The sequence below is a fragment of the Prunus avium genome, chromosome 2 (genome assembly GCF_965620075.1).
Source record: "Prunus avium chromosome 2, drPruAviu1.hap1.1, whole genome shotgun sequence".
Classification (NCBI taxonomy): domain Eukaryota; kingdom Viridiplantae; phylum Streptophyta; class Magnoliopsida; order Rosales; family Rosaceae; genus Prunus; species Prunus avium.
In genome coordinates, this window is record NC_142285.1 from 3056899 (window position 1) to 3072006 (window position 15108).

General features: G+C 32.9%; 1 protein-coding gene across 1 annotated transcript; it reads left to right on the forward strand.

Moving 5' to 3' along the window:
- The first annotated feature begins 8287 nt into the window (after positions 1-8287).
- Positions 8288-13157, forward strand: GLYI8 (Lactoylglutathione lyase / glyoxalase I family protein). The gene is made up of 2 exons (XM_088249674.1): positions 8288-8621; positions 12866-13157. The coding sequence occupies exons 1-2, from the start codon at positions 8310-8312 to the stop codon at positions 13106-13108; spliced, it is 555 nt and encodes a 184-aa protein (XP_088105800.1). The 5' UTR covers positions 8288-8309; the 3' UTR covers positions 13109-13157.
- Positions 13158-15108: the final 1951 nt, after the last annotated feature.

Genomic DNA, 15108 nt, shown 5'->3' on the forward strand with positions numbered 1-15108 from the left:
GCATCATGCGAAAGTTGTCTCAATACAGCAGACTTAGAGCTTCACAAGTATTGTCCTTTTAGTCGAGGAGCTATAGTTTGGATGTTAGGTTGCCTTTTAAAGTATTCCGATGCAAATTTCATTGGTGTAAGTGACAAGGAAAACGGATTCTATGAGATTAGTTCTGAATTCAATGATAATCCCAAGTTGATTAAAAATAAACTCTGTGAGTTGTTCATTCGATTTAGTTATGTAGCTGTTCATGGGTCGTTGAAAGCTAAAGGGAAGAGGAACAATGTTAAAAGAGAAAAGACTTTTTGGTATGGTTGAATGTACAAGGGACCTTTTTAACATAGAGTGTAAGAATTGCCGTGATGTTGCAATAAGAGAACTTATAAGTCATGAAATGAAATGAAACGGGGCGTGCTATTTATGAAAGTTGTCACACTATGAATTTTACAAATTTTACTAGGTATTGTTTGTACTAGGTGATAAACTATTTGAATTATAGGGTTCTGAAAATACCTGTAGGATGACTAAAAATCCCTAGAGGGAGGTGAATAGGCCAATTTAATATTATAATCAAGAAACACAAATTAAACTTCAGTAGCAGGATTGATATGGCTTATCAATCCTGAAACGTGCTGGGCAAAAATATTAAGAAACACGCAGAGAATTATTTTACGTGGTAAAACCCCACCTCTGGGGAAAATCCACGGGACTCCTCAGTCCAACACAAATCCACTATAGAACGATGATTACAAGAAGTACTCACACACTTATCCTAGACACATTCTAGATAATGTTTACCAACTTCTTCGTAACTCAACTTCTGTCACCGGATGATCTTCGACACTCCTTATGTTGAACGCAATACTGGTCACGATTGCTTCAAGCTCGCCGGAGGAAAACCGCCACCAAGGTCTTGGTGCCCTCAACCGTATGAGTCACCGACATGCATATGAATGCAATATGAATGATGAAAGGATTTGATAAATCACCAAGTAAACAAGGAACACTTGATGACTTATCTAAGAAAATAAGCACCGCAGCTTTTGCAAAACAGATTCAATATTTTTCAAAGCAAAACCAATACCTTCAAAAGCTTCTGAACAAAAGAAAACCACCAAGCTTTTATTCCATGCAGGTTTCTCTCAATTGAGAGAAACCCACGTGAATAAACTTCAAGAGCAACAAGGATTCACAAAACCAATTCAACTTAGACTTCTCAACATGATGCTAAAAGGTCTCTACCTTGAGACGTCAAAACAGCATTCAAACAAATCCAAATATCAATATAAATTCTTATTAGATTTACATGCTATGTGATGATGCCAACTAGCCAATTTTTAATAGAAAAACAATATCTATTAAAATAAATGAATTAGACCAATCAAGTAAGAGATAATAATATCAAGAGATAAAATCTAATCCTATTAAAAATAGGATTAACATAAAAATACTTTGAGTGAAAATAACTCCAATTAGGAATCCTATAATGAATGCATGATTATGTCATGATTTACCTGAAATCAATTTCTCATATCGATCAAGTCATGCTTCGGAAACCTGGGATTGAACGAGTTGTACCAAAACGTCCAGTAACAATTCTTCACACACTAATTTTTCACCCATGCTAAAGTCTAGGAAATGACAATACAAATTTCATACTAACTGGTTCATAAATGTCGGTGATGGTAATGAGAAAGCAAGTTCTATTCATGTTCCTATGTTTTATGGGCAATAATAGAAATTAAAGTATATTCTAGTAGCTACCTATTAATGGAATAAGCGGGATTTTAGTTTTTTAAAAAATTAAGTGGGATGCCAGCTGGTGTATAATGGGTTTTTTTCTCCAATTTTATTGTTTTGGGATTTCTTTATAATAGTAATGCTTGAAATGAGGATTCTAAATTTATACATAAAAAAAACTCCTCAAATTATGGAGCATGGTTGGAGTATAATTTTTTTTTAAAATCTTAAAATAAATTATTAGTCTGTTTAGTTGATATATATCTCGAATCTTTTGATAGAATTTTCCAAGAAAGCTTGACGACTTCAAACAGAAGAACTACTATTTTACAAGTTTTTTTTTTCTTTTTTTGAAATATATATGACGAGATCAATGCGTAAAAAGACAAAAGGATTCATGGTGAATCTTTTTCTTATCCTCGTACTGAAAAAATTTCATTGCATCCAATAACTGAAAAAATTTCATTGCATCCAATAACATAAAGAGTTGAATTAAAAGAAGAAGGAAAATATTTATAAATTAATATATATTATTTGTATTCAATAATACTTGAATTTTATGTGTATTTTTAAAAATTTTGTAAACAATACATGTATTAAATACAAAAAAAAAACGTGCGTACATGTTCGATAGGAGTATTGTACTACTGCTTTTTAAACAAAATTTAAAAAACTGCGTATAGCCGTGCGGCTGTACTATTTCTTTTAAAAAATTAGAAAAAACTGAGAATAGCAGTGCAGCTATACAATTTCTTTAATAATAAAAAATCAAAAAACAAAGTATAACCAAGTGGCTATACTATTTCTTTGTAAAAAAAAGAAAAAAAAAAGGATCCTCCTAGTTGCATTACTTTATACTTTATAGATATTAATTATTTGTCAAAATTTTGGCAAATTACAACTTAAAAGTTTGGCCAACATATATTATTTTAATCAAATTTAATTAAATATTTCAATATATTTTATTTGTATTCAATAATACTTGAATTTTGTGTGTATTATTGAAAACTTTATAAACAGTATGTGGATTAAATATGAAAAATACATACGTACATGTTCAATACGAGTATTGTACTATTTCTTATTTTAAAAAACCGGGTATAGACATGCGGCTGTATTATTTCTTATTAAAAAAAAAAGGGAAAAAGCGAATGCCACTAAGCGGCTATACTATTTCTTTCAAAAAATTAGAAAAAACTGAGTTTAGCCGGGCGGCTATACTATTTTTAAAAAAGAACTAAAAACAGAGTATAGCCGTGCTGCTATACTATTTTTTTTTCTAAAAGCACAAGAGAAAAGGACCCTCCTAGTTGCAATAGTTTATACTTTATAGATATTAATTATTCGTAAAATTTTGGCAAATTACAACTTAAAAGTTCAGCCACTATATAATATTTGAATATAATTTATTTAAATTTTTTAACATATATTAGTTATATTCAATAATACACGAATTTTGTGTGTATTATTGAAAATTTTGTAAAATATACTATATTAAATATGAAAAATATGTACGTATATGTTTCATACTAGTATTCTACTATCTCTTTAAAAAAAACCGAGTATAGTCATGTAGCCACACTATTTCTTTCTAAAATATATATATAAAAAAGGACCCTCCTACTTATATTAGTTTATACTTTAGAGATATTAATCATTCATCATAATTTTGGCAAAATTACAACTTTAAAGTTCGGCCACCATATAATATTTTAATATAATTTATTTAAATATTTAAATATATATCATTTGTATTCAATAATACTTGAATTTTGTGTGTATTATTGAAAACTTTATAAAATATAAGTGTATTAAATATGAAAAATACTTACGTACATGGTCAATACGAGTATTGTACTATTTCTTTGTAAAAAATTTAAAAAACCGAGTATAGCCGAGCGGCGGAACTATTTTGTAAAAAAATTAGAGAAAAGAGTGTATGGCCGGTCGGCTATACTATTTTTTTAAAAAAACAAAGTATAGCCATGTGACACTATTTATTTTTAAAAAAACCAGAAAAAATGAGCCTCCTAGTTGCATTAGTTTATACTTTATAGATATTAATTATTCGTCAAAATTTTGGCAAATTACAACAGAGTATAGCCGTGAGGCTATACGTTTTCTTTTGAAAAAACTAGAAAAAAGGACACTCCTACTTACATAAGTTTATATTTTATAGATATTAATTATTAGTCAAAATTTTGAAAAAATTACAACTTAAAAGTTCGGCCACTATATAATATTTAAATATTGTAACATATATTATTTGTATTCATTAATAATTGAACTTTGTGTGTATTCTAGAAAATTTTGTGAACAATACGTGTATGAAATATGAAAAATATGTACGTACATGTTCAACACAAGTACTGTAATACTTTCTAAAAAAATTAAAAAAAAAACCGTGTATAGCCCCACGATTGTTCTATTTTTTTTATATAAAAAATAGAGAAAAGCTAGTATAGCCGGTCGGCGATACTATTTCTTGAAATAAAAAATAAAAAAGGATATAGCCGTGCGGCGGTACTATTACTAAACTAGTGTATTAGTTTATATTTTATTGATATTAATTATTAGCCAAAAATTTTGGCAAATTACAACTTAAAAGTTAGGTTACTATATAATATTTTAATATATTTTATTTTAATATTTTAATATATATTATTTGTATTCAATAATACTTGAATTTTGTGTGTATTATTGAAAATTTTGAAACCAATACATGTATTAAATTAGAAAAATATGTACGCACATGTTAAATACGAGTATTGTACTATTTATTTTTTTCAAATGAAAAAACCTAGTATAGCCATGCGGCTATACTATTTCTTATTAAAAAAAATAGGGAAGAACAGAGTATACCTAGGGGGCTATACTATTTCTATTGAAAAATTAGCAAAAACCGAGTATAGCTATGCAACTATACGATTTCTTTAAAAAAAACAATTAAATAATAGAGTACAGCTATGAGGCTATACGATTTCTTTCCGAAAAAAACTTGAAAAAAGAACCCTCCTACTTAAATTAGTTATACTTTATATATACTAGCCCCTTGGCACATGCGTGAGGATGTGTCAATTGGTTTTATTTTTTATTTTATTTTTAGAATTAAGAAAATATAATATGGATGGGTAGTTATGTTCCATAAAAGTAGGACATATTATCTTATTTTGTTTTAAATTTTAATTCTTTTTAATATAAAACATGTGAATTTACCATATTATCTTAATTTAATTAATAATTTTAATTCTTAATGTTTAAATTAACCAAGGCATTTTTTGGTATTTTGAATGTTTCACCATTCTCTGCATTTTGCTTTATATATATATATATATATATATATATATATATATATATATATATATATATATATATTAATTATTCATAAAATTTTGAAAAATTACAACTTAAAAGTTCGTCCACTATGTAATATTTAAATATATATCATTTGTATTCAATAATACTTGAACTTTGTGCGTATTATTGAAAATTTTGTGAACAATATGTGTATTAAATATGAAAAATGCATATGTACACGTTCAATACAAGTATTGTAATACTTTGTAAAAAAAATTTAAAAACCGCGTATAGCCGTGCGGCTGTACTATTTTTTTAAAACGTTAGAGAAAAGCGAGTATGGCTGATCGGCTATACTATTCCTTTAAAAAAAAGCGTATAGCCGTGCGGCTGTACTATTATTATTATTATTTTTAAAAACCAGAAAAAAGGACCATCCTAGTTGCATTAGTTTAAACTTTATAGATATTAATTATTCGTCAAAATTTTGGCAAATTACAACTTAAAACTTAGGTTACTATATAATATTTTAATATAGTTTATTTAAATATTTAAATATATATTATTTGTTTTCAATAATACTTAAATTTTGTAACCAATACATGTATTAAATATGAAAAATACGTGCGTACATGTTCCATACGAGTATTGTACTATTTCTGTTTAAAAAATAAAAAATATCGAGTATAGCCGTGTGGTTGTACTATTTCTTTTTAAAAAATTAGGGAAAAATAGAGTATGCCTCGGCGGCTATACTATTTCTTTTGAAAACTTAGCAAAACCAAAGTATAGCGCTATAAGATTTCTTTTTAAAAACAATTAAAAAAAGAGTATAGCCACCCGGCTATACTCTTTCTTTCTATTAAAAAAAAAGGACCATTGTAGTTGCATTAGTTTTTTGAATTTTGTGTGTATTATTGAGAATTTTACAAACAATACATGTATTAAATATGAAAAGTATGTACGTACATGTTCGATATGAGTATTGTACTATTACTTTTTAAACAAAATTTAAAAAACCGAGTATAGCTGTTTGGCTGTACTATTTCATTTTAAATTAGAAAAAACGAGGTATAGCAGCACATCTATACTATTTCTTTAATAATAAAAAATCAAAAAACAATGTTTAACCGAGTGGCTATACTATTTCTTTGTAATAAAAAAAGGGAGTTTCACTAAAATACCCAAAATGGGAGCTGAAATTATAAAAATACCCAACACCCAAAACACTTTATAAACATACCCAAAACTCATCATTACACACACTCAAAACCCATTTATAAACATACCCAAAACTCATCATTACACACATACCCAAAACCCATTTTGGGTATGTTTCTATGTTTAAATAGTGCTTGAGTATTTTTATAAATACATGTCTAGGATTGGGTATTTTTATAAATATCTCTAAAAAAAAAGGCCCTCATAGTTTCATTAGTTTAAACTTTATAGATATTAATTATTCGTCAAAATTTTGGCAAATTACAAACTTAAAAGTTCATCAATTATATAATATTTTCATATATATTATTTATATTCAATAATACTTGTGTATTATTGAAAATTTTGTGAACAATACCTATATTAAATATGAAAAATATGTACATACATGTTCAATATGAGTATTGTACTACTTTTATTAATAATAATAAAAAAAAACCGGGTATAGCCGAGCGGCTGTACAATTTCTGATTAAAAAATTAGGGAAAAAGCGAGTATAGCCGGTCGGCGATACTATTTCTTTTAAAAACTAGAGAAAAACCGAGTATAGCCGGTCGGCTACACTGTTTCTTTTAAACAACTATTAATACAAAGTATAGGCATGCGGCTATACGATTTCTTTCTAAAATACAAGAAAAAGACGCTCATAATTACATTAGTTTATACTTTATAGGTATTAATTACTTGTCAACATTTTTGCAAATTACCACTTAAAAGTTCGGCGACTATATAATATTTTAATATATATTATTTATATTCAATGATACATGAATGCTGTGTGTATTATTGAAAATTTTGTATTAAATATGAAAAATATGTACGTACATGTTAAATACGAGTATTGTACTATTTATTTTTAATTTTTTCTAAAACCTAGTATAGCCATGCGGCTGTACTATTTCGTATTAAAAAAAATTAGGGAAAAGGCGAGTATGGCCAATCGACTATACTTTTCTTTTAAAAAACAATTATCGAGTATAGTTTGTATAAAAAAAAAAAAAAAAGACCCTCCTAGTTGTATTAGTTTATACTTTATAGATATTAATTATTCTTCAAAATTTTGGCAAGTTACAACTTAAAAGTTCGCCCACTATATAATATTTTAATATTTAATATTTAATAATACTTGAATTTTGTGTGCATTATTGAAAATTTTGTAAATAATATGTGTATTAAATATGAAAAATACGTAGGTACATGTTCAATACGAGCATTGTACTATTTCTTTTTAAACAAAACTGAGTAAGCCGTGCGGCTGTACTATTTCTTATTAAAACATTGGGGAAAATCGAATATACCTGGGCGGCTATACTATTTCCCTTAAAAAATTAACAAAAACCGAGTACAGCCTCGCGGCTATACGATTTCTTTTAAAAAACAATTAAAAACAGAGTCTAGCCGTGCGGCTATACTATTTCTTTCTTAAAAAAAAATTAGAAAAAAGGACCCTCCTACTTATATTAGTTTATACTTTAGAGATATTAATTATTCGTCAATATTTTGGCAAATTACAACTTTAAAGTTTGGCTACCATATAAAATTAAAATCTATATCTATATATATAAAGCAAAAGGTAAAGAGTGGTGAAACATTCAAAATACCAGAAAATGTCATTGGTTAATGCAAACATTAAGAATTAAAATTATTAATTAAATAAGGATAATATGGTAAATTCACACTTTTTTCATATTTAATAAAAAAATTGGATAATGGATCATATTTTTATGAAATACAACTACCTATTATCCTTTTTAATTTTAAAATAAATTTAAAAAAAAAAAGAAAAAAAAAAGTCCTTCGCAAGAGCGTATAGAGAGTTAATAAATAAATAAATTCAAGTTAGAGTTGCCAATTGCCTGCCACCAGTCAAAACCCCAGACGTCTCCTACAGGCAATCACACGTAAACCCCTTTGCATGCATCCCATCACCACGTGTCGAAATTAGGGCAACTGCCATTAATGCCCTACAGATTTCTGCATAACAAAATAAAACACCATCACAAAATCACAGCCGTTAGCCATAGCAGAGAAGAAAATAACTAGCAACTAAGTGAGAGAAAATGTCACAAATGGAGGAGAGGAAGGTGGAGAAACCAAATGCGAAAGAGAGAAGTAAACACGAAGAAGAACAACTTCCTCTAATGGCGTTGAACCACGTGTCGAGGCTGTGTAGAAATGTGGAGGAGTCGGTGGATTTCTACACCAAAGTTTTGGGGTTCGTTAAGATTGAGAGGCCGCCAGCTTTCGAGTTTGATGGTGCTTGGATGTTTAATTATGGAATTGGGATTCACTTGGTGCAGTCAGAGGATGAGGAGAGGCTTCCTGCGGATACTGATCACTTGGATCCCATGGACAACCACATCTCATTCCAGGTTAGTTTTATTTTATTTTATTATTATTATTATGTGTTCAACAGTTAATTTCTTCTTCAAATTGCTACAATATTCTATTTATTTATTGAATTCTTGCCCAAATTGCTCTTTGTCATGTTCTCTTTCCTTCCTCTAATCCAATTGTCACCTTTGGCGCGTATGTATCAAGCCATATGATCCAACTAATTTTAGAAGCATGAAAGATGAAACTGTTTTTTATTATTCTTTTTTCTTGAAAACAATTTGAACTATTTTTTCAATTTTTGTGTTAGCTGTCGAAATTTTCTAATCTTTCTCAACATTTTAGAGCTCATTTGATAACCATTTCAATTTACAGTTTTTAGTTTCCATTTTTAAGAAACAGAAAACAGAAAACTTGTTTGGTAACAATTTTTAGTTGAAATTTATTTTTGAGAAATGTTTATTCGTTATTTGGTAATTGATTTCAGTTTTCAATTTTCAATTTTATGTGGAACATTGAATTCTTTTGGGGGTCAAATTGTGAATTTGAGATAATAGAATGAAGGTGCATGTTACAAAGAGTTTGTAGTATTTTTCTCTGAATTTTTTCGAGTTACAATGGAGGTCCTAAGGCTTAGACTAGGTCTGTAGTCAAACACAACAGTTGGAAGATGTAGGGGCATTTTTCTTCCGACAGCAAGTGGGCTGGGCTGCTGCAAGGAGCAATCTGATGCAAGTATCCCCTTGTGTCTGAGTTCGAAGATCAAGCCTCAAAGATGTCTCGAAAGGGTGATGATGCCTTAGGAAACTCCTTGGTTACCTTCACCAATGAAAATAACAACAAATTACAGATAAATCTTTTAGCTTTGCATGAGAAGATTATGGCATGGGAGCAAAATTATCATGGGTTTAGCACTTTAGGAGAGAGAGCTATGGGTTCTTATGAGGGACAGAGGTTCTAATGAAAGGAGAAATGGGTTCTAAGGAGGTTTGATGAAGAGGGAGAAGGATGGTGAAGAGTTTTGGGTGACCTTAGCAGTTTCCGGCAGCTTGACAATGACTCTGTCAAAGCTTCTATCAATCTGCCAAAACAGGGGAAATAGAGGAAATTGGCAAAGATAGCACGAAAATTACTGGGTTTGCATGTGAGAGAGGAAGCTTGCTCTCTGAAGGTTGTGGGTTGTGTTGTGTTGGGTAGAAGATGCCCTATTTATAGTTGCTGGGGTTTGTTTTTCTCCAAGAAACCCTAATGGTTTCTTCCCAATCTAGCTAAGCTTTCCTCTTCCTTTCTTCTCCTCTTTCTTGACTTACCTCATGGTGGCAAAGTCAGCTCTGCCCAATCCCACAATCAAAGATTTTTGGGAGCTCAATGCCCCTTCCCGCGGCTGCTTTAGAGGAGAGCTTTCATTTTCACCCATCTTCTTTCTCTTCTTTCTTCCTCTTTCCATGGCCAAATCTGATGAAGGAAAGAAAATGGGTGCGCCTGCTGGTTTAAGGGATGGCATCCTTCCCTGTGTGCCAATACCCCTTGGTCTCTTGAATGCTTGCACTTGGAACTTGTTCCTTAGCCTCCCAGCAGGCCTTCACATGTGGATTCCCCAAGCCCCTGCGTGATTTTGTCTTTCAGCCGAATGCCAAGGCTAGTGTTGCTTTTTTATTCTAATTATATAGGCTTTTTAAGACAACCACATGATCTATCCAATGGATGTGATGGCTTTATCAAATGTTGGGCATTTTGGTTGGGCTACTCTAGTTGAAGCAATGGGCTATTTTGGTTGGGCTACTCTAGTTGAAGCAATGGGCTATTTTCTCTCTTGTGCTTACCCATGTTTGGGCCTAAGAAAATGGGCTTGAGTCCCAAGGCCCCCAAGCGACCCGAGACTTCCATTTCCCGACCCATCGTTGGGCCCCATGACAACTCGTTACCATCCATACCACAACCCACTCAAGCAAGCCCCGGGCATTCGAGTGGTTTGGGCCCACTTAAGCTTGTAGTGCGATTGGGTGTGAAATAATAATTTCCCGCTTGGCATGGCATGCTTTTAATTATGACGCTTGATAGGATAATTTGCATGAATTTGCAGAGCTAAATGCATCTTTATAATTTTAATCTCAATTTCTAGCATGACAGATTTTTATTTGGCATGGCATGCAGGGTGTGGCTTGTGCATGGCAGACTTTCGTGTACTCCAAATCGGGTCTTTTTCCAATAATATATCGTTTTGGGCTAGGAATTTATTCGTGCCCAACTATGGATTTTTTGGGCCTCAACAGGCGGCAAAATCCAAGTCAGAAGGTTCCAAATATTGAGTTTTGGTAACTGGAGTGTAATGCATGTGTAGTGACATAAAATGAGAAAAGAGCGCAAAAAAAAAAAAAAAAAAAACATACATTGGAAAGACTTCCAAGTTGTTTTGAAAAATGAAAACGAAATCCGTTACCAAACATGTTTGCAGTTTTCACTTTCATCTTTTTTTGAAAAAATGAAAAATGAAATGGTTACCAAACAACTCCTTAGTGTGCCCTTCTTATCAAAGCATTAAATAATAGGCAAAAAGTCACTTTTGGTTCATGTGATTTACCACTTTTACCACTAAGGTCCATGTGGTTTCAATTTGAAGAAATTTAAGGACAATTCCAATTTCTGTTAAATTATTCTTAACTTTTGTTATCTATTGAGGGGCATTTTGGTCCAACTTGCATCCTCTCCTAACCAGCCAACCCTTGCCTCCATCCTCAACAAACCAATGCCTTTGGCTCTTCCTCTGAGTCGGTTGGTGGCCCTCATCCACCTCCGTTGCCCCTTCCAAATTCGCACTCCTTATACTCAAATATGCATTCGACTCCGTTACCTGATCCGCTTCAAGGACATTTTTCAACCACTTGGACATCGACTCAATCGATGGCCAAGCCAAAGCTCTTGTCTCGTGTCTCCGAAAAGTCCCCGCTTTGTATTTTAAGGAAGACTTTTCCCTATAAGACGGTGCCATATTTCGATCCGTCTTCCCGTTCACGAACATCTCTGAATCGGGAAAAGCTCTAGCATTAGTTGGACGTGGTGGAGCTTTACTTGGTGAAAGAGACCTTGCTACTATTTTGCCTTAAAATAATTTATGGTTGGAGGCTCGAAGCTTGAATTTGCTAATCGTGGATTGGTTATCAAGGTTGAAGCTTTAACTGGAATAATTGCTCATCAACCAAACAATTCTTGTCACATCCTAGGATCGGCTCCGTCGTAGCACAACATTGTTCGCTTTGGCCCCCCTCTCTGCCCTCACGGTTTTATTTCTGGGAACTCACGAGCAACTTCCCAGTGGGTCACCCATTCTGGGATTGCTCTAGCCCCAACTCTCTTAACTTCGGAGTTCCCATGAATCCGAAACCAGTGAGCTTCCAAAAGGCCTCGTGCTAGATGAAGGTGGGCATGTACATATAAGGCACTTCACTCCCTTTTCATTGGTCGATGTGGGATGTTACAATTCTTCTTCCTCTTTGGTTTTCTTATTAAGATATCTTTTTATGTTCTTGATTTTTGAAAATAGTGACTAGTTGTTTTGAGTCCACAATGAGTAAAACTTAAACCTCCAATTCAGGCCCCATGAATGAGATCTCAAAACAGGATAATGGGACAACATGGAGGACACTTGGGTTGTGCTTTGGACGCTCTGGTTGGTTCCGAAGGGGTGCAAGATTTGACAGAGATATAAAAAAGTTGAGAATAATTTAACAGAAATTGGGATTGTCCTTGAATTCCTTCAAATTGAAACCACAGGGGCAAACATGACCAAATTGAAACTACATGGACTTTAGTGGTAAAAGTGGTAAACCACAAGGATAAAAAATGACTTTTTGCCTAAATAATATATTAGTTTTAATCATGTGTCAAGCGCATGATGACACTCCTTAGGTTATTTTTTTCACTTTGCTTAAAAGGAAAGAGAGAGGAAGTAAGGGAAAGAAAGAAGGTAGAAAATATGACAAAATTACCCTAAAAATAACTCATTTAAAAAAAAGAAAAAGAATGAAATTAACAATATGAGTGTTAGAACGTTTTGAAAGTTAGATGTTAAAGTCATATTGAAAATCTAGATGTTAAAGTCATATTGAAAATCTAGGGGTAATGCGAGGACACAGACAATAGTTCAGTAGAGTGCTAAATTTTTCCTCCTTTTAAAATGAAAAAATTACTTGCCTGCGACTATATTACTATGCCAAATGTTATAATATGGGTGAGCGAAATAAATTATGTTGCCTTACTAATTGATACACTATATTACTTGCAGTGTGAAGACATGGAAGCAATAGAGCGGAAACTAAAGGACTTGAATTTGAAGTACATTAAAAGATCAGTGGAGGATGATGAAAATAAAACAACAATTGACCAATTCTTCTTCAATGACCCAGATGGATTCATGATTGAGATGTGCAATTGTGAGAGTATGAAGCTTGTTCCTGCAGGTTCCTTGGGAAACATAAAGCTACCAGTTGATAGGCGTACTCCTCCCAAGTCTCATTCTTCTCTATAGCTTGAATCTTTGCATCCATGGCTTTTTTCCACTTTTCTTCTTTCATTGCTTCTGCAAACAATATAGGATCGGAGCCTGCAAATAAAGCGAAATAAGCAGTAGTATCCTCATAAGATAATTCATCTCCACTAACATAATCTATCATCCAAGATGGTCTTTTCCTTTGTCGTTGTGGTTCTGAGCTGGATGCCTGATCTTCATTTGGAATTGAAACACTTGCTGAGGAACTTGGAACTTCTCCAAGGGACTGACCAAGAAGCTGCAAGTGTGATTCAGACCCTTGACTTTCAAGAAGAGGTTGCAATGGCTGTGTAATTTCCCCGCCAACTTCCTCAAGATCAATTAAAATTTGTTGTTGTTCGGTGCTGCTCCAATCCCATGTGTTTTCTTCATCAAACAGAATATCTCGACTGATGATTATTTTCTTGGTAATGGGATTATATAACCTATACGCCTTGGATTCCTCACTAACCCCAATAAAGACACACTTCACACTTTTATCGTCAAGCTTTGTTCTCTTTTCATTTGGAACATGTGCATACGCTATACACTCGAAGATTCTGAAGTGATCAACTGATGGCCTGACTTCACTCCAAGCTTCTTGTGGTGTTATGTTTTTTACAGCAAAGATAAGGCTTCGGTTGAGTACATGAACACTCCAATTGACTGCTTCTAGCCAGAAAGTCTTCAAAATACTTTTTTTCACCAACATGCTTAACACCATGTTCATAATCGTCTGATTCTTTCTTTCTACCACGTCGTTTTGTTGTGGTGTGTATGTAATAGTAAGTTGCCTCCGCATTCCATGCAATTCACAAAAACTTGCAAAGTTATGTGAGTTAAATTCACCACCACGATCTATACAAAGGATCTGAATGTACTTGCCAGATTCTTTTTCAACTCGAGCCTTAAAGCTTTTAAAAACAATAAAAGCTTCAAATTTCTCTTGCAAGAAATAAACCCATGTTTTTCGACTATAATCATCAATGAAGGTAATAAAGTACCTTTTGTTTCCATTCGATGTTGGATTGATTGGTCCACAAATGTATGAATGAACCAACTGTAGGATTTGCTCAGCTCTCCATGCTTTTCCTTGCGGGAAAGAATCACGATGTTGTTTACCAACAGTGCAATCTTCACACATTTATGTGGGACAATTAATCTTAGGCATTCCTTCCACCATATTCTTCTCATGTAGGGTTTTCAAGCCTTTGAAACTCAAATGACCCTAACAAAGATGCCATAGCCATGTTGGATCTTGCACTCTTGTTGAGAGACACTTCAGGGCATCATACTGAATGTGCAGAGGGAACATATGATTGGCTGTCATTTTTGCTTCTGCTATTAGGTCCTTTTTTGGATGATGAATTTTACACCGACTTTGTTGGATGATGATGATATAACCCCTCTCTTGCAGTTGGCCCATACTGATGAGATTGCTTTTCAAATCTGGGATATAAAACACACTAGAAATTGTCTGCATAGTGTTGTTTTTTATATGGAATTTGATATCCCCTTTCCCCATGACAGAAATGCAGGAGTTGTTCCCAAGCTTCACAGTTTCTCTGAATGTTTCATCCAAATCATAAAACAAAGACTTGTTTCCACACATGTGATTGCTGCAACCCGAATCTAAATACAAAGTATCACCTGATGAATTCTCCTTCTTGTCGATGTAAGCCATCAAGAGCATTCCTCCTTCAGTCTCAGCGAAATTTACCTTGGTTTCCTTCTCTTTGTCAGGGCATTCATACTGATAGTGGCCAAGCTTGTGACAGTGATAACATTCCACACTTGCCTTGTCAAATTGTGCTCCTTGATTGTAAGAAAGTTGGCATCCTCTACCTCTACCGCTTCCTTGAAATCCCCCACGTCCTTTCCCTCTTTCTGGAGAAGTAGTTCCTTCATGAGTAGTGACCTTCAAGGCTTGCTCCTCCACAACATAGTTGGTCATCCTCTGCTCATGAACTAACAGTGAGCTTTGCAACATATCAATCGAA